This window comes from Maniola jurtina, chromosome 22, assembly GCF_905333055.1.
Source record: "Maniola jurtina chromosome 22, ilManJurt1.1, whole genome shotgun sequence".
In the NCBI taxonomy this organism is placed as follows: domain Eukaryota; kingdom Metazoa; phylum Arthropoda; class Insecta; order Lepidoptera; family Nymphalidae; genus Maniola; species Maniola jurtina.
Genome location: NC_060050.1, coordinates 7,075,300 through 7,097,275, shown reverse-complemented (window position 1 = coordinate 7,097,275; position 21,976 = coordinate 7,075,300). Strand labels below are relative to the sequence as shown.

General features: G+C 36.2%; 1 protein-coding gene across 4 annotated transcripts in view; it reads left to right on the top strand.

Annotated features, from left to right (window-relative positions):
* LOC123876734 overlaps positions 1-21,393 on the top strand; it is a 37,337-nt gene extending 15,944 nt beyond the window's left edge. For 2 of the 4 annotated variants that reach the window (XM_045923067.1, XM_045923068.1), the window contains 6 exons: positions 5,316-5,499; positions 9,063-9,140; positions 11,340-11,494; positions 12,053-12,175; positions 14,635-14,884; positions 20,294-20,425. In XM_045923067.1, the coding sequence (XP_045779023.1) occupies positions 5,316-5,499; positions 9,063-9,140; positions 11,340-11,494; positions 12,053-12,175; positions 14,635-14,862 (768 nt within the window). In that variant the 3' untranslated portion in view covers positions 14,863-14,884; positions 20,294-20,425. Of the gene's footprint in view, positions 1-4,075; positions 4,088-5,315; positions 5,500-9,062; positions 9,141-11,339; positions 11,495-12,052; positions 12,176-14,634; positions 14,885-20,293 lie in introns of all 4 variants that reach the window. The other 2 variants (XM_045923069.1, XM_045923070.1) reach the window with 2 other exon arrangements.
* The last annotated feature ends 583 nt before the right edge of the window (positions 21,394-21,976 follow it).

Sequence of the window (21,976 nt, the reverse complement as noted above, 5' to 3'; positions counted from 1 at the left end):
AGTGGGTACATAAACTTTAAACTAAAGCTACGAGGGTTCCAAACGCGTCCTGGTGTGATGCCCTTTCCCACGCAGTGAGAAAGAACAGTACCCATGCGCAGACATAATAACTTCACTGTCGTCCAAACTCTTCCTGGCGAAAATTACGATACGCGAAGAAGTCTATAGGTCAACAGAGTAAAGTTCGACAATTTAACGTCCTTGCGGTTCAAGGGCCTTGCTAAGTATGCCGCGTCCTAGCAATTGTCAAATGTCAATAAAGGACCCTAAACGCAAAGATCAAAACGCGTTACGCCATGAAATGAATATGATAATTCATACAGAGTTTATTACAATTTTTTCAGTCATGCCTCGTCTTTTTCGGTTTTAAAGTCGATCGATCGGATACTGAAATTCACTGTTTGAGCATTAACATAATAAAAGGAAAACGAATTACTTAGCACTAGTCAGTAGTCATTGACCATGGATTTTTGGCAAACAATACAAATTGCAGACGGTAATGAGCGGAAGTAGTTTTTAATTCAACCATGGGAATTCGCCGTTAGATAAAATGTAAAACCGTTTAGTCAGCAATGAGCAACACAACAAACATTTTGACAATAGAACTCGGAAAATATTTATCACAATTCACAATCGGGGTATGAGGTGGAGGAAGTATATTAGTATGGACTCTCGGTGTGTCAGTACAAAAGTCGTAATTTCTTAGTTCCCTTATCAGCAGGTACAGTTAAGATCGTACCGTTCTGTTATCAGACAGCACAATTCAATTTAAAGTGCCGAGTTAATGGCTATAACGCTTGAGGTAATCTGATAACTGCAATCTTGACCAGTTTCCAGCAGATGTTTATTATTAAAGTAACAGAAAACTATTTTTTTTTGGGTCTCAAATTTTTGAAATGGTTTCTGAAAGGGGGCTTATACAAATTACAAACACATTTCCTTACGTTACTCTATTAGGGTACCTTTCCATTAAGGATGTGCGAGGAAGCATACCTAAAGAGGTAGTTGAATCCACGATATTATGATGGCACATTCTCATAGCTTTGCTTATTGAGCCCTCTTCCAATAGAGCTAACATAAGCTAAACTATGAAAATGAAGCAACACCTCTCGCTACGCATCTTCACACAACCCTATGAAGCATCCTGATATTGTAGCTAAGTGCAAATCTATAAAAATATATGTCCTAACTTACTGACTGACTTTAACGCCCAGCCCAAACTCTTAGGTTGAAATCCATAGAGCGCACTTGACTTTGCTTAGATTTACTTAGGAATAAGTCCGGATTTTTTCGGAACTCCAACGGGATAGGCAATAAAGAGAACCTATATTTTCGCTGAGCGAAGCCCGTGAGTGGTCGCTAGTCTGCAATAGAAAAGGAAACAAAATAGGAATATGATTATTTTCCGTATAAAAGAAATGTACAAAAACATATTGTATTGTATGATTTCGTTGTACAAATTATACATGACTATTATACCTATTCTGGAGTCCTAAGACTCATTACACGAGGAGGGCGCAACAGTGCACTGATTAACATCAGCTCCGTACCAAAAAGTGTTTTAAAATAAAAATATAGATTATTATTGCAATAAAAAGTGATAATTTGTTGCATTAGTGGCTAAACTATAACTAGTGATAATAATCTAGTGAAATTACAGCAGTTTTGCGATAAAAAACATAAAGAAGTTCTCAGCGGACAATGGAGTTCCAGTACCTACAAAAATCATCATAAGTTACAAATTGTTTTGAATTTTGAGCTAATATTTTTAAATGAATAATCTCGCAGGTTTGTGTACGTAAATTTTGGACGTGAACAAAAAAATAAATGTGAAATATAACTATTATAACCTAAAAACTTAACAAACGGTCGAATAAAGAATTCGTGAATAAAATTACCTCTGACGCCATCTACCCACAAATGCAGCAGGCAGTTCCAATGTGTGACGCTCGAGGTTTTTGATACGAAGCTATTGAAATTATCCAGGTACTTACCGAAATACCGATTTATGATTGCCTAGTTTTATACCTCTGCAGTTCTCGTAGTTTACAACGTTTTTTATTAAAAATGGAAGAAATTACACAAATACTACGTGAAATACAAGTTCAAATGAACACACAAAAACAAGAATTACATAATATACAACAAAACATAAATGGCATAAATGATAACATCAATGAGAAATTTCTAAACATGGAACTTAAAACTAAAATGCTGGAAGAAAAATTAGAAAAACAGCAACAATCCATTAACTATTTCGAAAAATTTATAAGGAGAAAAAATCTAATATTTTTTGGAGTAGAAGAAAAAGAAAATGGCTACCATGATTTAGAAAAATATGTACTAAATATAATAAACAACAACATGAAAATGAACTACGGCAATGATAGTCTGGAGTATGTGGGAAGACTTGGTAAAAAGACAGGCACTGTAAGACCTGTAATTGTAACCTTAAAAACAGTAGGAATGAAAATCAACTTGTTAAAAAAGAAGAAAATGCTTGACAGTTCAAACTACTATATTATGGAAGATTTTCCAAAAGAGATTCTTAATAAGAGAAAACAACTTAGAGAAAAACTTACTGAAGAAAGAAAAAATGGAAAAAACGCAAAATTAATTTATGATAAAATTATAATATTAGACCAAATTAAAACTGGAATGGAAACAAAAATCACCAACAATAAGATAAATTTTCCCTTGTTTTCCCAAGAGGTAGTAAGTAACCATAATTTCAAAAACAACAATAAAAATAGGAAAACACACAAGAATAAGACTAAGAATTAAATATTCTTGATATTATATACAGATGCACTAACCTAGAATAATAAAACATGCTAGAAAACCATTGTATAGACCCTCTCCACCTCTCAATCCGGCTGGTCCCCGTGAGAGGTTAGACCACTACCCTTCAGTGCAAATAACAAGTTCATAGGTCACTTGACTACCGTTTGATAAATGAACACAGCAAACAAACATCTGAAGGAGGCCTCACACCTTAAGGGTGTACTGAACAGCTAGACAGTTAACTAGGTATCTACTGGAAATTAATTAGCATTTAAGTAATTTGTTCACTGATTAGAGATTATAGTAGGAATTTCCAATTAAAAAATATATTTATATAATATTATACTTGCAGTATGTTACTAAAAAGCTTACAATATTATACATTAGGATAAAAATAATACAACTACTTAACATACAATTTTATTTTTAAAAGTACTTTATTGAATTACATATCAAAAATAATATAAGTAAGTAAACCAAATAATTTGTTTGACAGATTTTTCTAGGTGTAATCAATGTAATAAATAAAAAAAAAAAAAAAAAAACAAATTGTTTGTGTTGCTTTCCGTTTAGTAGACAAGTACATAAGAATGAATATTACTTATAACTTAACTTGCACTTTGTATATCTACTCATTGTAAAATATAAAAAGAATATTTCAGTCAAAAAGAAAGAAAAATAACTTAGAGTTTTAGCACCTACCTATTATCATATTTTGAGATAAAACTTTGTTTGAAACAGTAAGCTAGGCCAAACTCTGGAATGTTATAAAGGAAAATAGGTACTTATACTAAAATTAGAAAAACTGAAGATAAAATAAATAAAACAAGAAATAAAAATGTAAATATAGAAAAAATATAATAATAAGTAATTAAGAAAATAAGTGCCTACATTTATGTTAAAATAATAAAATTAAAAATGTACTAGTTAGACTATACCTTGGTACTATAGTTGTGTACAAAACTTCTGTAAAACTTCATTTTGTTGTTCAGTAATAAAGGGCTTTATTATTATTATTATTATTATTATACCTATTCTGTGTGTTATAATTTTATTTGTGTGAATAAAGTAATTTTTAAAAATGTAGTCGCATTTGATAAAGTTTTTAAAAAAACAATGTTTTTATTGATTTGAATCGTAAGTTGAGTTTTTCTTAAGTAAAAAAAAAAACAAAATAGTATACATTAAATGCGACCATATACAAATTTATGTACTAACAACTACTACGTTTTATATGTAAATAGCTTAACATAGTTTTGCTTACTAATCTATTTAAATTACGCTGCTAAAGGCTGAAGTCTCTGTAAGTACCACAATACGCACTACATACACCTTCATAGGATAAGTTTGATGTACGTAATTAGTTATATAGATGTTATTGAAGTCGACAAGGTTATTTAGATAATTAATTCAGTCAATAAAGCCTTGGGGACATACAACGTGCGACAGCAAGGACTAGCGACGCCAACATGTCCACCGTGGCTTCTAACACATTCAAATCTCAATTAATAGTCAAGATAGGGGCTTCTTAAGGGGGCTATTCAAACGATGTCATATTCTACCTTAATGCATTGCATAAAGGTTCATATGCCACATGTCATCTGAATGGTCCCTGAATGATCTTGACTATGAATTCCAGTGTTAAGGTTGTCAAGCAAGAGTTTAAACGCATTCACATTGCTCAGAGCGTGTAGGAGCCACGCGCACGTTTAGTATAACATGCAGTCGTGCTTTGTGTGGGTCCAATTTCCTTAGACGCAACGCTCGCAGATGTTGTGGAGTGCCGCCGAGGCGTGGCTTCTTTTTGTATATCAACAAAAACTCGGCTTATTTTCTTATGATATACGGTTGAAATTGTTATGATGTAAAAAAGCGCGTTCTAGCAGCTCTCTAGCGCGAGAGACCAGCTCATTTTCCGTATACACCATATAAACGCCATTCTGCGCGCTGCACCACTGGCGCACACCACCGCTGTATGCCACTCGTCGCCACTCGCTGTACCTCGATTCCACTCAACTCCACTCGGCGCGTTCGGCCTGCGCTGGCAATGCTTCATATAACTTTCGTATTCACTAAATGATGGACAAATAATATGAAAGCACGAAAATATTTGTAAATAACACATAGTTTAGTCACGATTTGCTTTTTCTTATATCTCGACAATCTTGCAACATTCTGTAGTGTAGATAAGCGCTTGATTCACAAATTAAATCAGTTAGTCATTTCCCATCTCATCCTGACTCATCTGGCTTGGTAGATTTAATTTAGTCCACTGGACGGAAAGTCTTTTTATCATTCCATACGACTTACCATTTTACATTCATTTTTATCATTGATATAGAATAAGTAGGTATAGATGACAGATCACGAATATAATGAAATCGCTCAAGTGGCCTGGATTTTTGAAAATGAGAACAAAAATATTTGTTCTAAAATAAAACTTAACACCTAAGCAATAAGTCAAAATTTGACGTAGATTCACATATCGCTGATTTTTGATGAATATGAAACAGTAGTCCAAATGCTACCAGGTGGCGACGCGTATAATGCGGCAACTCATCGAGCAGTTCAGCGCAGGGGACCTGTTCGGGAGGGATAACTACGAGTACTACGCGCGCGTCACGGGCCGCATCCTGCGAGTCAGGGACGAGTGGATCTGCTCGTTCCGCGACCCCCCGCCGCCGCGGCACCATCGGGACCAGGAGGCTTATGCTAGTATGTAGCTTGTTTAATACAGTTTATATTCAATTCAATTTATTTATTTGCTGAAACAGGTCATTTTATAGGTGTACTTACAAATACTGGTCTAGCTGCATCACGCCAAGCTGGCATGCAAATACATTAATTTGTGTTAAACACAGTAAATAGGAAAATTATGTATTATAATTATAAATATATGAAGCTAAACAATAATTAAGGAATTTACAATTTTGAATACTTAGTCCTAAAAATATTACAAGATTATATAGCTTTGCTTTAAATTCCAATCCATCAACCTCTATGCGTCCACTGGACATAGGCATTTTCAAGAGCGCATTACCAAACACGGTCCTCCGCCTTCTTCATCCGCCCGCTCCACGCCACCTTCTTCAGGTCATCAGTCCAGCGGGCTATAGGTCATCCTACACTACACTGCGCTTACTGGCACGTGGTCTCCACTCCTAAACACGTCTGCCCTATTGGCCGTCGGTTCTACAGACATGACCTACCCATTGCCACTTCAGCTTTGCAATTATTTGAGCTTTGCTTTAGATTTCGTGTCTCAAAAACTCATCCATGCATCAAGTGACCCAAGAGGACAGAATACTTTATAGTACTTCCCAGTTAGGTACAGCGGGATCACTACACGAAGACCTGTACATACTACATAGATAGGGACTCTTATTACGACGAAAAGTATGTAATGTGCTGCGGCGTAAAATTTAGTCATCGCTTCTCTTTCTATCGCATAAACTTTTATTTCATTTCTCTTTTCCCGTTACGTATGCTACAAGACATTGCTACCTGCCAAATTTCATGATTCTAAGTCAATGAGAAGTATCCTATAGGTTTTGATTGTCTTGACAGGCACGACAGCAGATGGACAGACAGAAAGAAATGATCCTATAGGGATTTCTTTTGAATTATGGAACCCTAAAAATCGCGTAAATATGGACATAAGCCAATAGTCATTATTGGCTTGTACTTTCGAGTATCGTATTAAAACATTCTGGGACATCAATTAAGTAGTTAATAGCCCCAATCATCGAATCCAGTTGTTGAAAGTGCATCGGATTAATTGGGCACGACACTTGAGTAATTTTCTTGTGAAATTTTTGATGACTCTAAAAAAATTATATGGGACTAAGTACTTTTAAAACTTTGTGCATCTTACAATGGTGCTGAAACTAGTCTTTTATTTGTTTATTAGTTAAGGAAAGCCAACAGTAAATGCATTAACTTATTTTTATAAAAAGAATATTAGCCATGTTAAATGACTAATATTCCCCTTTCCTCTCCAACTAAGCGTCAGGCTTGTGCTAGGAGTAGGTACGACAATAGTGCAACGGGCGGGGTTTGAACCGTCGAACTTTCGGTTTTCAGTCCACTCCTTTACCGGTTGAGCTATTGAGGCTCTAATTAATCGCTACGTTGCAATTTCATCTTAGGGTAACATGATTTAATGATCAACCTATTAAAGGCAGTGTTGTCCTTTTTACTATTTTCTCTGTGGACGAGGATAGAATACATTTTAGAATTAGCATCATCTATTTAAAGTTCGCGCCATACTGAACGGCAAAACATCATACTGAATGAATGAATACGCTTCAACGATTTGTAATTCAAGGAACTGTATGGAACACGTCAAACAAAAGGACTTAGGGACTGTACACAAAACTGCGATGCGACGCGATGCGAATTCGTAACGCAGAAAGTTGCGACACAAATTGCTGCGATATGATTTCGTGCGGCAAGGCGTCTGCCTTCCACGATAAGGTGACCATTCCTTCGAATTTGATGCGAATCAATTCGCAAGTTCTTGTGACGCGACGTGCGAGCTCGCAGGTTTTTGCGTTGCGACGTCGCATCGCAGTTTTGTGTACAAGTGCGGATTGGCGGACTTGATACACCTTTGAGAATATTATGGAGAGTTCTCGGTATGCAGGTTTCCCTACGATGTTTTTCTTTACTATCAAAACATGTGATATTTGATTGCTTAAAAAGCACATAGCTCCGAAAAGTTAAAAGGTGCGTGCCTCATCGAATCCCGAACCCCTCAAATAAGAGGCCCACATCTTTAACATTAGACTACCATCGATTTTTTGTATTCTTCTTCGGCTTCGGACCTCACCAAGCGACATCTTTGAGGGCAGATGTTATACATCTTATGAGTACAGCCTGGTATACTCGTGTAAGGGACCGCGCACAGCAGACTTAATTTGTCCGGTCTATCGCATGGGCAACCTTCCTCGCCTCTTGTCTTGTCCAACACGGCTTTTAGAAGTTGTTATAAAAAGAGGAAGTCTTTGTATTACAACTTCTAAAAGCCGTGTTGGTCACGTTCCCATCTCGCCGCGCTGCCTTTACGCTTGCTGTTTGCTTGAGTTTAAACCCGATTCTGACGGTACAAAGGGCTATTCGGTACAGTCGTAAAACATTCCGGGCCATCACAATTTAACGAGTTAACTACCGGAGAGATCAAATCCTGTTGTCGCAATTGCTTTGGATTAATTGATACGGACACTTGGTGCAATTTTCATGTGAAACTGTTGACTCTACTTGGAAAGAAACAATATTGCTGCATTTTCATCAAACACAATTACAGACAGACGTTTTTGTTACACAACACAAGCAATAAGCACCTGCGAATTTATTTTTTATTTTTTAAATGTATCGGAACAAAATGGTACCAAATTCAAATAAAAACGGTTGCATATGTTAAGAAAATACGATAGGTATCAAAATTTCGCCTCCTAAAGTAAACTTCGTGTTAGGAAAATAACCAGATTAAGTCAAAGGAAAAAGACAGCGGAAACACGAAACTCTGAAAAGATCTCATTTCCTTTATACTTAAATCAAAATACTTACTTAATTTTTATATATTTTCGCATGTAGCGTTTACGGAATACATTTCTGCTTTTTAGTAGACATTCATGTTATCTAATCTTATGTTTGTTTGTATCTACAGAGCCATAAAGATTTCGTCGCGACCTTGATATTTTTGTTTCGGGATAATTATTCGAGCGTTTCTTTCACTAATTTTTTCTTGCTTTTCCGTAAAGTGGACAAGGTTACTGTTTTTGCAAAGAGTGGCTAAGTAGTAATAAATTTTTTGTAATTTCAACCAGTCTTACACCGAATTGTTCGAACCAAATTCAATAAGTGGAGATTTAACTAATTTAATCACCATAGAATTCTAATGGTTAAATTAGTTATTTCCACTTAAATTTTTGAATTCGTTTCGAACAACTCAATGTGAGAGAGATACAATCATACAATCAACTAATAAAGATCAAGAAGAAAGAGACCAAATAAAAAGTCTCATTGTGGCTAGTTCTGTTGGTTTGTAAACCGTGGAATTAGGAAGTAGGTACCTACCTACTTTGTAGGTAGCTTCTAGTACTTATAGTAATTCTTTGCTCTTAACTTAAATGAGAGGTATTTAGAAAAAGATAGCACTAGACTTAGACCCGTCAATTTGTTTAATTACGAGATTATGTTCAATAGAATAGAATAATTTTTGTCTGGTTCAATTTTTTGTACTTTATCTTGAAATATGTGTTCTTCGATTGTTTCAGGGCAGTTGTCTTTGGAAGCGGAGAAAACATGGCTTCAGTGCGAGTGCGATCGTTGGGGCAACAAGTTTAATTTAGAAGGTAAAGAAACCATACAATCCAACATAGTGCAACAGTCCAAGGCGATGCAGTAAGCCGATATTGTTACACCACGTTGCATCTTATTGGATAAAAATTCATATTTCATACGATACTTCGTGCGTATGTAAACCAACTCGCAGAAGTAAATATAATGAGTCGGGTTGTTTGATAACTCATATTCACTGCGTAACGTTATCTAAGTCAGCGCACACTAAAAAGCAAAATGCTAGAGCAATATTAATTGTTAAATTAATAATTATGCACGCTGCTTTGAAGTCTAGGTATATTACTTATGATTTAGTTACTTATCAATTTATTAAAGAAAATTGTTTGAGTATTTTGCTGGTGCGCTAATGCTGTATAGAATGTACACAGCGTATAATATAGTTCGTACAAAATGGCTTCTCACGTGCCATTTTAATTATGGGTCAACTGTCATGCCAGAAGTGCGGTTCACCTTTAAAATAAGGACTAAAATCGTACTTTTGACATGACATTTTTGACACAGAAAGTTAAAATGGCGCGTGAGAAGTCATTTTTTACACTTTATATAGTACGTTGCGTTCATATACGCACTAAGAAGTCGCTACCTACTTATACCTTGTTCTTCTAGACGATACTGCTATTTAATATTATTTTGCAGACATTTTATTTAGAAATAGAATATTTAACAAAGAGTTTATAATATGTTCGAAGTATCCTATTTAGACTGCTGTAAAAATAATACTAAGCATTCACACTAGCGCATTAACTTCGTTAGGGTTTGCTTTGGGCTGCATCTCGATTGTTGTGGACGCGTTTCGAGATCAAAGCAGACCCTTTTATTGTAATATTCTTCAAACCCTAAGTGCCCTAAGTAGAAAGAAGAAGGAAAGGACCATAATATAGCATTTTACAGTGTTTTATCATTGTCAAGACTTACTAAGGCGTCTACAGATTTACACGTTCAAAAGAGCCAATAATTTTGTAGAGGAAATAAATGAAACAACATCAAAAGATCGTAAATTTTCACAGGTCGTGACAATCCAAACCCACAATAGTCCACGTTTTAAGTTAAACAATGCAAGTTTTGTTAAGTTTTCGTATAGTAAAATAAATTTTGGTGAGTTAGAACTTTACGTTATCATTTCGCATTGTAATTGAATTGATATTTCACATAGTTTCATAATTAACTGGGCGTGGAAATGGTAGCACTTTGTATTTTGTGTTCATCGTTTCGCGAAAGCAAAAAGTAACATTCGTATCCGTCAGAATCTGTATTACTAATAATAACATTTCACAAATTAAGCACCATCTTGAAATAATAGTAGACATTTTATGTATTTTAACATCACGTTTCAAATGTGCAGTTTTATGTATTCGTTTCTTACCGTATTCAATTCGAAGATATTACGTTTTTGTCACCATTGTCAAATACCTAATTTTCGATGTTTTTTGTCACTTTTGTTATATTTTACATTATTGTAGACGACCGACGTCACAAACACGCATTTCCAGTACTGAAGGAAGATTTGCTTGCCGTTGATAGTCTGGCTAATTCTGTTGTACGCAATCTCTACATTAAACTAAGAGGTCTAAATATATTGCCATCCCTTTTATAAGGCTCTCTGCGGAAAAGGAAAGCCCTAGGGTTATCCCTTTACATAGATCTACACTTGACAGGTTTAAATCTAGATTTAGACCTGACCTGTCACAGTCCTCGACAGATATGGAACTTCTAACAAAACGTCGAGATTTCACCTACATTGGCAGGCATCAAAATGTTTACTACTATGTTTGACGCTAGGTAGACTATGAAACGACTAGATTTCATCTCATCCCTAGACTAATATTAGATGCATGTCGATTCCAGGATCAAACCGAGAGTCTTCTCACGAAAGGTATGAGGCGGGGGACGCCCCACACACCCGCACATCATCCGTGCTTGCCCGCATCGGGGGCTGTGCAGGTGTGCGGGGCGTTCCCTCCCCGACTGCTATTTCAACCTGCCGCGCACTATAGTTCACGCTGATTTAGTTCAGAGATTGTGTAAATAGAATTAACCACATTGTGATGAGAGAAAAAGATTAAAGCAAACTTTTCGGATATGACCGTGCTCAAATTCGTACATTTTAAAGGTTCTACGTTTCGGCAAAATTTATCTGCCGTAGTGTCAGAGAAATCCTGTTGAATATTTTAATGATCGTTTTAATTGGTCAGGGTTGTCAAAATCGGAGGAGTGTCAGTCAATGCCGGCGTTGATGGGCGCTGTGGGCGGCACGGGCGCGGGCGCAGGGCTCGGCATCATCCCTGAACACAGTCTGCTGGATTCCTGCACGCGCCTCTCCATCTCACTCGAGGAGAGCATATTTAAGGTAAGTCAAGTTTACCTTATATCAGGGTTGTCAAATTCGGAGGAGTGTCAGTCAATGTCAGTATTAGCGATTTGCTTTCTCGTTTCTAATTTGAACCGCTAGGATATGGAACGCCCTTCCAGCATCAGTTTTCACTCCACTTTTAATATTCACTCGACTTTTAATTTCTAGTTAAGAGTGAATAGGCATCTAGGCAAGCGCGCTCCATTTTAGGTAGCATCATCAGCAGGTCTAATTGTAGCCAAGCGGTAAGAGCTAGAACCCAGAGCCCTAACTTGTTACATAAAAAAAGCCAAGCGGTAGTCTGTAGAAAAATTGTACCCACCTTTTTTCAATCGTGCCTTGAGATCGGAGTAAATAGGCATCTAGGCAAGCGCGCTCCATTTTAGGCAGCATCATCAGCAGGTCTAATTGTAGCCAAGCGGTAAGAGCTAGAACCCAGAGCCCTAACTTGTTACATAAAAAAAGCCAAGCGGTAGTCTGTAGAAAAATTGTACCCACCTTTTTTCAATCGTGCCTTGAGATCGCGATATAAAATCGCAATGAACACGCTTGCAGATATCCGTGAGCTCGTCGTCCCAGTCGTCGCGCAGCAACTCCAGTCCGCACATGACGCTGGACGAGCTGCGCGCCGTCAACAAGTACGCGGAGAGCACCAAGAGCCTCTCCTACCTGCCGCAGGTAACCACCGCCTCCAAAGCGCTGTTGTGACCTCGTGTGTGAACGTAGACTAACACCTCAATTCAGCGGTCATTGGATGCGACAGAATCCAGATTAGAGATTATTTGATGCGTATAATCGCTATATTACTTCAAATAGTTAAAAAAAACTAAAGAATTGTGACTTCTATGATGAAAGCATACAACTCTGGGCAATATGTTTATAATAAAGATTTAATTTTGACCAAATACATTCCATTTCACTCTCCTCAGTGGAGCAGAGTACACCAGAGTGCTGGTGTGTGTTGTGTTTTGAAGATATTTTAAGATTTTATACTGTTTGAAGAGTTTAGACGATTTATTTGTTGTTATAAAATATATTTTCATTTTGTTGCATCCAATGATTTTGGTAGATAAAATTGAGTTAGGTAACATTTTAGATTTTCCCTTTATTCAGATTTTGAACTCCTATCGCTACTCCCTTATCTATCAAATGTAGAGTTGAAAGATTCTATCCATATTGTAAGGAGTAGGACTCATGTGAAAGTATTGTACGGTTTCATAGCCTTCGAGTAAATATAGAAAAATGTTTTGATATGCAGGTTCTTTTAATTTGTTGTTACGATTCAGTATTTTTATCGTAATATTTTTTTAACGGGCATTATAAATATGATATGTTTGACTTCTAGCGCACACTAAAGGATTGGTTGTTCTTAAAGAAACGGTGATGAGATTTTGACCTGTAAACTCCTGTAGAAACTCAGATAAATAAAAGCGAACTCTGTTTATTTCTTGTGTTCTGTTTCTGAGTATGAACCATTAGCGCATTTTGGCAGGCAGACATTATTGACAGATAGTAAAAATTACTTGACCATTATTGATTTTTACTAAATGAATATAAAGTTTGGATCATTATTAATTTCTGATGAGCTTTACACTTTACGATTATTGAATAAAATTTGGGGCGGACCAACAAATTCCTGCAAATGTTCTCGGGCGGCGGTAATCACTTAATATCAAGTGACCCGCCTGCTCGTTTGCTCGCTATTTTTATTTATAACAGTTTTATTTATTTATAAAATAAATTGAATAAATGGTCATACGGATATATGACAGTTGTGTACGTTTACACGGCATTAACACCACACGTTTTTTGCAGGATAAATCTTACCGAATACGTAGTGACTAGTGAGTGACTGACGCATAAACTGAGTATAGAATCACTTACGCGGTTATGTGTGAATAGTTCTATATTTAAAGTATGTGCCACTACGTATTGGGTAAGATTCACCCTGCGTAAAACGTACGGTTGCCGTGTGAAAAGGGTGTAACTCATTTATTTCGGTTTTGTTCGCACACTATGGTTCATACTCAGGAATGCATGTAAAATATCTTCACTTTTGAAGTATTTAGGGTGACCTGGCTGTCCTTTAGTTAGACACTTGTGTGGATTGGATTAAAAGCAACGCTTGTTATAATAGTTGACATGTGAATTTTATATGTACTTATATTATTTTCTGACGAGTATTTACATACAATTTGTATTGTAGTTTTTAAAATGTCGGTTTTTTGAAATTTTGTCCAAAATTGATGTCAATTTGTGGTTGTGTCTCGTATAAAATCATCGAATAATATTAATAATTAATCATAATATTAACAATAGTGTCAATATTTTTATTGGTAGTGGTTCGTTCTTTCTACTGTCGGTAAACTAATCTGAACATTTTTACAATCTTCTTATATTAATCTAATAACTGACTAACGTTTCTAACATTAATTGTTTAATTTAACGTGCTAAATATAGGAAAAACAATAGTACTTGTAAGATAGGCAGATTAAACTAAAAATTGACTTTTCAAAATCTATATAACAATATACTTATGATATTGAAAATAATAAGTAGGTCTAATTTATATGAAAAAAAGTTAAATTAGTTAAGATACTGAAATATGTCGCTTATATTGATTCAGTGTAATGTATATAACCAATAGTAAATAAGCAAATTCAAATTAACTGTAAATATAGCTCGCCCGAATATATAAACAACCTTTCAGTATTGCCATATGTATCAAATAATGCAGAGAATATATCATAACAGTCATGTTGAACAGAAAAAGTTTTTGCTTTTCAACACTGTTTTTTATAACCGTAACATTTACGGCTACAGTTCGCCTAGCGAGTCAGCTACTTGCTAGACGAACGCTTGCTTAAAATCACATCCACACACTTCAGCAACTCACGCACAGTCCATTATCACTTTCATATAATATTTTCCGGGAGCTAATGGTGTTATACTTTGGAAAAGGTAAAGCACGCAATATTTCCTACAATATGATTTGTTAAATAACTTTTGAGAGGAAGTAAATAACAATCATTCAATCCATACTGTGGTTGTTTATTTAATCGTCGCGAGCGGGTGTGGGTAAAGCGACAAGCGAGTAGCGGTAACGGTAGGGCGGTCCCCGGGCGCCCGGTGCGTAGGTGCACGAGCGGCAGCGGGCGCGGATGCGGACGCGCTCCGAGTGGTTCCTGCAGCCCGCCGCCTCGCTGGACGCGGCCCGCGCGCGCGCAAGTACGCCTCCGCCTCTCCCGCCCTCGCCCCCGCCGCCCGCGCCGCCCCCCCAGCCGCGCCCGCGCGTCACTTGCGCCGAGCGCGACGAGAGCACGGCTCTCTACGTGCTCGTCGCCTGCCTTGAGTTTTTGTTTTGAGATCGGATGCCTCGTGCCACCGGTACTTGAGATCATGTCTTACGCTTGAGGACTAACGGTGGGGACGCTTCTCTTTCGGACGCTTTATTTTGTTTGTTTGGTACGGTTAAGGTGATCGCATACCCGCAGACTCCGCAAAAGATACGACGAAAATGCTTGTGAAGTCAACAGAGGTCATTGCTGAGCGCTGACGTATCCTCAGCTCGCGCGGTTTTGTGGCGCCACTGCTGAAGTTTTGACGTTGATTTTCAGTAGGTACTACTAAAAATTCGGCTTTTGTGCCTCCTGAGGATTGTGTCGATCTCCTTTGAAGTATTGTTTGGGCTTATTCGTTATTTCATTCACGTGCTGAAATAGCGAATTTATTCGCCATGTTGCAAGTGTTCGTAGACTGATCGTTTGATTTCCCGTCTGTTTAATAAATATGTATGTACTTAGCAAGTATTTCTTTAAAAAGTGTTCCAGGCACGAACTTTTCGGTTTTACTGTATATGGGCTGAAATCTATTATGTATTTTTACGTAGCCTTTTATAGTAATCATTTTTTTTTATTTTTTTATTTATTTAGTAATAGACTTAATTTAAAGAGAAACATTTTTCACCATTTTTTATAGACCAAAGCACTAGATAAAAAACAGACTGGTGTTTGGAATTTTGCAGCCCAAATAGACCGTAGTCTGTGCTAGGGCTGACAAAAAAGAAAAAAAGATTAATTTATTTTATGATTTTACGATTAAAAAAAAAAAAAAAAAAAAAAGAGTTAAGCCTATATTTCCATTTTTTACAAACAAAAGAATAAAAAAAAAGAATAAAAAAAAAAAAATTTTTTTGTGCAACAGTGTTTATATAATAATATTTCAAAAAATATATAAAGATAGGATAGGATAAAGTTTAGATTATAGCAATGAGTTTCAACAGATCTTGTCATAAAGGCATTTAAAACTTTCAAAACCGGATTCTAGCAAAAATTTCTTTATATAGATTTTTAGTTTTCTCTTTAAGGAATTACGCTGGGCATATAAAAGCAGTTTGGATATCTCCAAAGGAAGATTATTAAACAGTTTTGGCGCCGCAGCTGTAAAATGTCTACTCGTAAATCCAGATGTTCGTCGGGGAACTGAACATCTTTGTTGCCTTTGCCTGAGGTGACTGGGAGTTTGCTCAAACGTAAAGTCGTCTATATATTTTGCCATATACATTGTTAGTTGCCATATGTATATTTTTCTTGGTGTTAGTACTTTACTCAGCTTAAATAGTTCTTCTGTAGGGAATCGTCGATTTTTTCTTAAAATAATTTTGAGATTGAGTTTTTGAGCCTTATTGAGTTTGTCTAATAAAGTTGATCCACATGAACCCCATGCTATGATGCCATACAATATTAACGACTGAGTTAAAGAGCAATACACTGTTAAGAGTAGGTTGACACTCATAATATTTCTTAGATCATTGTATATATAGCTCAAACTTCGGACTTTATTAGTCAGCATGTCTACGTGCGCGTCCCATCTTAGATGTTGATCAACAATAATACCGAGATAAGTTGTGCTATTGGTACATGATAATGTTTTGCAATTTACACAGTCAGACTTATTCAAGCAAGAGTGCACTTTAATTTTCGGAGTCTCGGTCGGAAGACCGGCACTTGTCGGAGAGAAACACATGCATACAGTTTTTTCATCATTTAACGTTAGCAGATTATTGTCATACCACCCTTTAGCCAGGCGAAGGCCATATTCGGCTTTTTGGATGGTACTATCCCACGTGGAGGCTGTAAATAATAAAACAGTGTCATCTGCAAAACATAGCGACTTAGAGTCCGTCTGTCTGTCTGTCAGTAGTGAACAAAAGTCATTAAGATATATATTAAATAGAATAGGGCCTAATACGCTTCCCTGAGGGACACCAAATGCTATTTCTGAACTGTTTTCAGCGCTAATGTGATTTTCAACTCGCACAAATTGTTTCCGGTTCTTAAGATAGCTACTGAACCAGTTAAGAGCATTTCGAGTAAAACCGTATCTCTCTAATTTTTTTAGTAATAATTGATGTGAAATGGTGTCAAAAGCTTTGGCTAGATCTATAAAAACAGCAATTGTTTTATTTTTATTTTCATGATTTACAACAATCTGCTTTGTTAATTCAGCTATTGCATCATTGGTCCCTGTTCCCTCTCTAAACCCGTATTGATTATTATATAGAATATCGGAAGTATACTTGACAATCCTGGTTTTCATTATTTTTTCAACAATTTTTGAAGTAGTGGGCAAAAGTGAAATAGGACGATAGTTCGACATTAGGTTTGTTGGCCCTTTCTTATGCAGTGGCATAATTATAGCAGTTTTTAAGGTCTGTGGAAATATTCCTGTTTTAAAGCTTAAATTAATTATAGATGAGAGTGGAGCAGCTATTTCACGATTCATTAGTTTTAATATTTTAGAGGTAATGCCGTCGTGCCCACAGGATTCCGTATGTATGATTTATGTAAATATTAAGCGTGGTGAAAAAACTAGTACGGCTACGGGTACTGTTTATGACAACAGAAGTCCAAAATATCGGCCAATGGTTTATTTATTCGGTTGTGGTAGTTAGAATCGGCATAGATGATAGATGTGGAGATGTTTTTATAGTGTGTACTGTTTTTGGTTGAATTTTTGAATCGAAAGGGAGGCGTCTCTAACGCTTTATTAACACAATAAATGGGCGAAGGTGGTTGCTTTTCCTTATTCAGCTTATGCATGCCGAGTAGCTTTCTGTGAGGCACGTTTTCTGCACGTTTGGCAACTTTTATTTGTACAACAAAATTGCCATACTTTTTGAACTTTGTCCACAACTTTTTGTACAAATCATTAGATTACTTCTAATATTTACCATATATGTACATATTTATAATTCATAACTGAAAATTTATAAAATATATTTACATTATATCTATCTCTTGACATATGTTTGTATTCATGACAAGTGAGTGTGATTATTATACTATGTATATGTAAATGAAGTTCTTCATTTATATATGATATTTTGTACATGATTTTTCATTATTTCGTAAACTATATCATTGAATCTAGTATATTCTAATAGTAAACTTTAACTTTTTAACATATTATTATGCGATTAATTCTTTAAGAATGAAAATAGAAAAACTCATATTAGTATCACTAAAGAATTTTTCGCTTACTTTTATCGTATCATACTTTTCAGTTTTGCTTAGCACTTTCAGTTAGACCAAACGAAGTGTATCGAATATCCATAAAAATATCGTTATTTACTATACTTACTATAATTTCGATATTATGAGTTATCGTGTTTTTTTCATTTAAAGTGTTTTTAATTAGGGAACTAACGTTAAGCCACACAATACATCTTTGTTCAAACTTCATAGCATGGTTTGCATCTTGGCAAATCCGTCATACTATAAATAGATTCATAGATGCTTGATGCGCAAGTTTTTAATGTTTAGAGCCTTTGCACGCGACGAAAATTTCGCGCGTAGTCGAGGTGAGACCTCAGCGCTGTACTCGTAAATCAGATTTAACTTATGCGCATTAGCAACTCGATTTAGTTGGAACTGCTGTAAAGCTCATTTCAAACTACGGAAATATAATATAATATGTAAATATATATTATATTATATTCCCGTAGTTTGAAATGAGCTTAATAGGGATGATGACTACTAGTCAAATCAGATACATTTTATCAAACGTCAAAACGCTCGCCTAGTATTGGAACTTGTATGAAATACACAGATGTGACGTTATACACATTTGATGTTATTTGATGTACTTTTTTAGTCAAACCAATAATTTAAAATGGTTAACAAACTGAAAACTAGCAGCGAATATGGGCTTTACGAATTTTGGAAGGTCCTTGATTTAATAATTACTAAGAAATAATTTATTTTTGACCTAGGCATCATCCTTATTAAGATCTCTTTCACACGGCATTAAACGGCGCATGTGTGCCCTTGTAACATCGACTACTTATTCGGTAAGATTTATCCTGCATGTTTTGCAACATACATCTTACCGAATACGTAGTCGCGGACTTTTTGGTTATACACGTGTATGACTTTTTTATCCGTCCAAACGTCTGAATGGTTTTATACTGGCAGTATGTGCCACTACGTATTCGGTAAGATTCATCCTGCAAAATAACGCGCAGTGCTAATGCTGTGTGAACGAGTAATTGCGCTTGAAAATATCGTCGTGTACAAAGACACAATGAAGACTGACCATCTGAAAATCAATATCGCGATTTTACAACCTAGTATCATTCATAGTTTGTTTATTTTTTGGTGTGCATCATTAATTTATTTGTTAATGTTGGTGTGACAGCCTAAGTATTCGCATAAAATTGCGATATTCTGACGTGTTATAGTAGCTTTTTGAGTATGTTTTTTCTAGCCAATGTGTTGTCCGATGGATTGAGAATCAAAACAGTAATTTATATGCTAACCACGAGCAATTCAATCTTTACTTTTGGGTCTCAATCGGGCTATTTGCTTAAGAGCTTATCACTTATTGCGTCACATCTATCTTATCATCAAAACCTCACTCCCATAGAAAATTAAACAAAATTTTTATGTGTTCCTTCAATTGAAAGTATTTTCTAAAAATGTTCCGAGCAACATTCAAGTCAAAAAAAATTAATCTCATAAGTTCATATTTTTTTAATTTTGACATGATAGTGAGTTGGAACGTTTTTCGGAAAATACGTACACACTTCCAAATTATAGTAAAACGGGCATAAATAGCGCTATGTTGTGTGACGTGATAGTATACAGCTCTATATCTGTTGTGTGTAGTTATTTTGTGTAAACTTTGACATACTCTGTATACGAGCAGTCTATTTTGCGTGGGGTCTGAGGAGTACAGTGGGCAGATAAATAGTTAGCACCTTATGTGAAACCTTTATGCCAGGTGTTGCAAAGTTTGAAAAACCTCTAATTAGATATAAAATTCAATATTGCCGGCATATTAATCTGTCCACTGGTCTGTCTCAGCGTAAGATCACATTAAGCTTTTTTTATATTTGAAAACTTGATAAATCAAATTTTTGACGAGTGACATAATAATACGTTATAGTGTGGTTTCAAGTTCTTTAAGAAACAAAGCACACGCGCTGCGTGTGACTTTTGAAATTAACGTGACATGATCGTTGATGTAAATTCATTTAGTATGGACTGGCAAACATCGTGATTTCAAACTCGGGTATCGCGTTTTTAGGATCGCGTCTGGTTTGTGTCACACCTCGACGCAAAATGAGTTGTCATCACAAACACTTTACTAACATTAACAACTTGACCCACTGGTCACGCGTTAATGTCACAAATTCGTTTGGCCTCACCCTTTATGTGATCTTACATGGACCGTCCCCGTGTACAATGGACGCGTTCGACCGCATAGTATTAACGCACGTGTCCGTGTGTGCAGGCGGCTCGCGGCGTCGCTCTCGGCGCGCGCGCGTGTGCCGCGCCCTCACGCACTCCGACACTGAAGTCCCGCTCGCTCTCCAGCCTCGTCAAGTGACCGCCTGACCCTGACCCTGACCTCCGCACCGGCTGACCCCCACGGAGCATCGCCGCACTCGCACGCACATCCGTCACCGGTAACCATGCCACCCCTTCATCACATGTCACACGATTCAACACTTTCATACGCGTCACACAAGAAAATGTCACTATCACACGACGATGTCAGCTTACTGTCATACCTTCTGGTCATGATCTCAGTGGAAATGTTGTAGTTGACTACACAGTGCCCTACAAATAATTACGTATGGTGTGCACCATTCATTTCACCCTTTGGGTGTCTATCACGGAAAAGTGCTTTTCATGTTATCCAATCACCAAAGTTACCCAATATCAAATTATGAGTTTCACAGTTATTTCTAGGGCCTTGTGTATAGAACGCAGGGTCTGAGAAATACCTAAAACCTATATTCAAGGCACTTTCTGTGTCTCACGGAAAAGTGATTTTATCTTTATCTTATTTGGTCACCTGAGTTACCCAATAACAAATTATGAGTTTCTAGGACACTGCGTACAGTACAACAACAGAGCTGGCAAATTATCGCAAATTGTAATTTAGGGATTCTCGCACAAGAGTGGCGAGCTGTCATATCTCGTACAAAACGGTCATTGACAACGGTCAGATTTGTACAAGACACTTTTAATTAAACACTTCTATACCTATTCTGATTTCTGTGGTTACATAGGATCAACAAAATAAAGTTTACAACTCAAATTATTGACTGATGCTACTTTCAGTAACTTAATCTTTCCGGTATAGAAATCGAAACTACTGCTCTTTGAAAATGTCTATAGATATAATATTATGTGCTTAGTTTCTAGCGGTTGGACTAGAATCGTATTTGACAAATATTTACCATACAGTAAAAAAACATCATGTCTATAAGGGGTTAAATATTAATTAACAGGTAGTTTTCTAAACTCGTACAATGGCGTCGATGCTCTAGTTTTGCTCTAAACTAAATTGAGAGTATCTGCATCTTTTTCTTTTTATTATTCCTAGAAAAGGACAGAACATGAATTTTATTTAAAAACATAAAATTTTAGTGGACGCTACAAAAAACTATAGGTTCGCGACTGGTAGCTAAAGTCACGAAGTTTGACCGTTATGAATTAAATTATGTTTGTCTGTCCTTTTCTTATAGCATTGGTAAGAAAGAGATGCGAATACTCTAAATTTTAGTTGCGCTCAGAATCAGCACCACTGTGGCAATTCTGTTGTACACAATCTCTAAACTAAACTAAATGACTGGTCTAAATGTAATGCTATCCCTTCCATAATGCTCCCTGTGGAGATCGAATGTACGAGATTTGGACCTGTCAGTTTAGTTAAGTGAATTGTGAACAACAAAATTAGCCACATTTTTACAGTTGTCCATTTTTAATAGATAACCTCTAAAGACAACTAAATAATTGATTTCTACCAATGAAATTAAAAAAAAAATGTAACTGATTGATATTGACTGCACTTGACATTTAAACACAATTAATTTTTTTTATAAATCTGTGCCATGAATTATTATGTAGGTAAGTATATATAACTTATACCTAATGGCAAAAAGTTAATTTTATAAAAACTTAAATC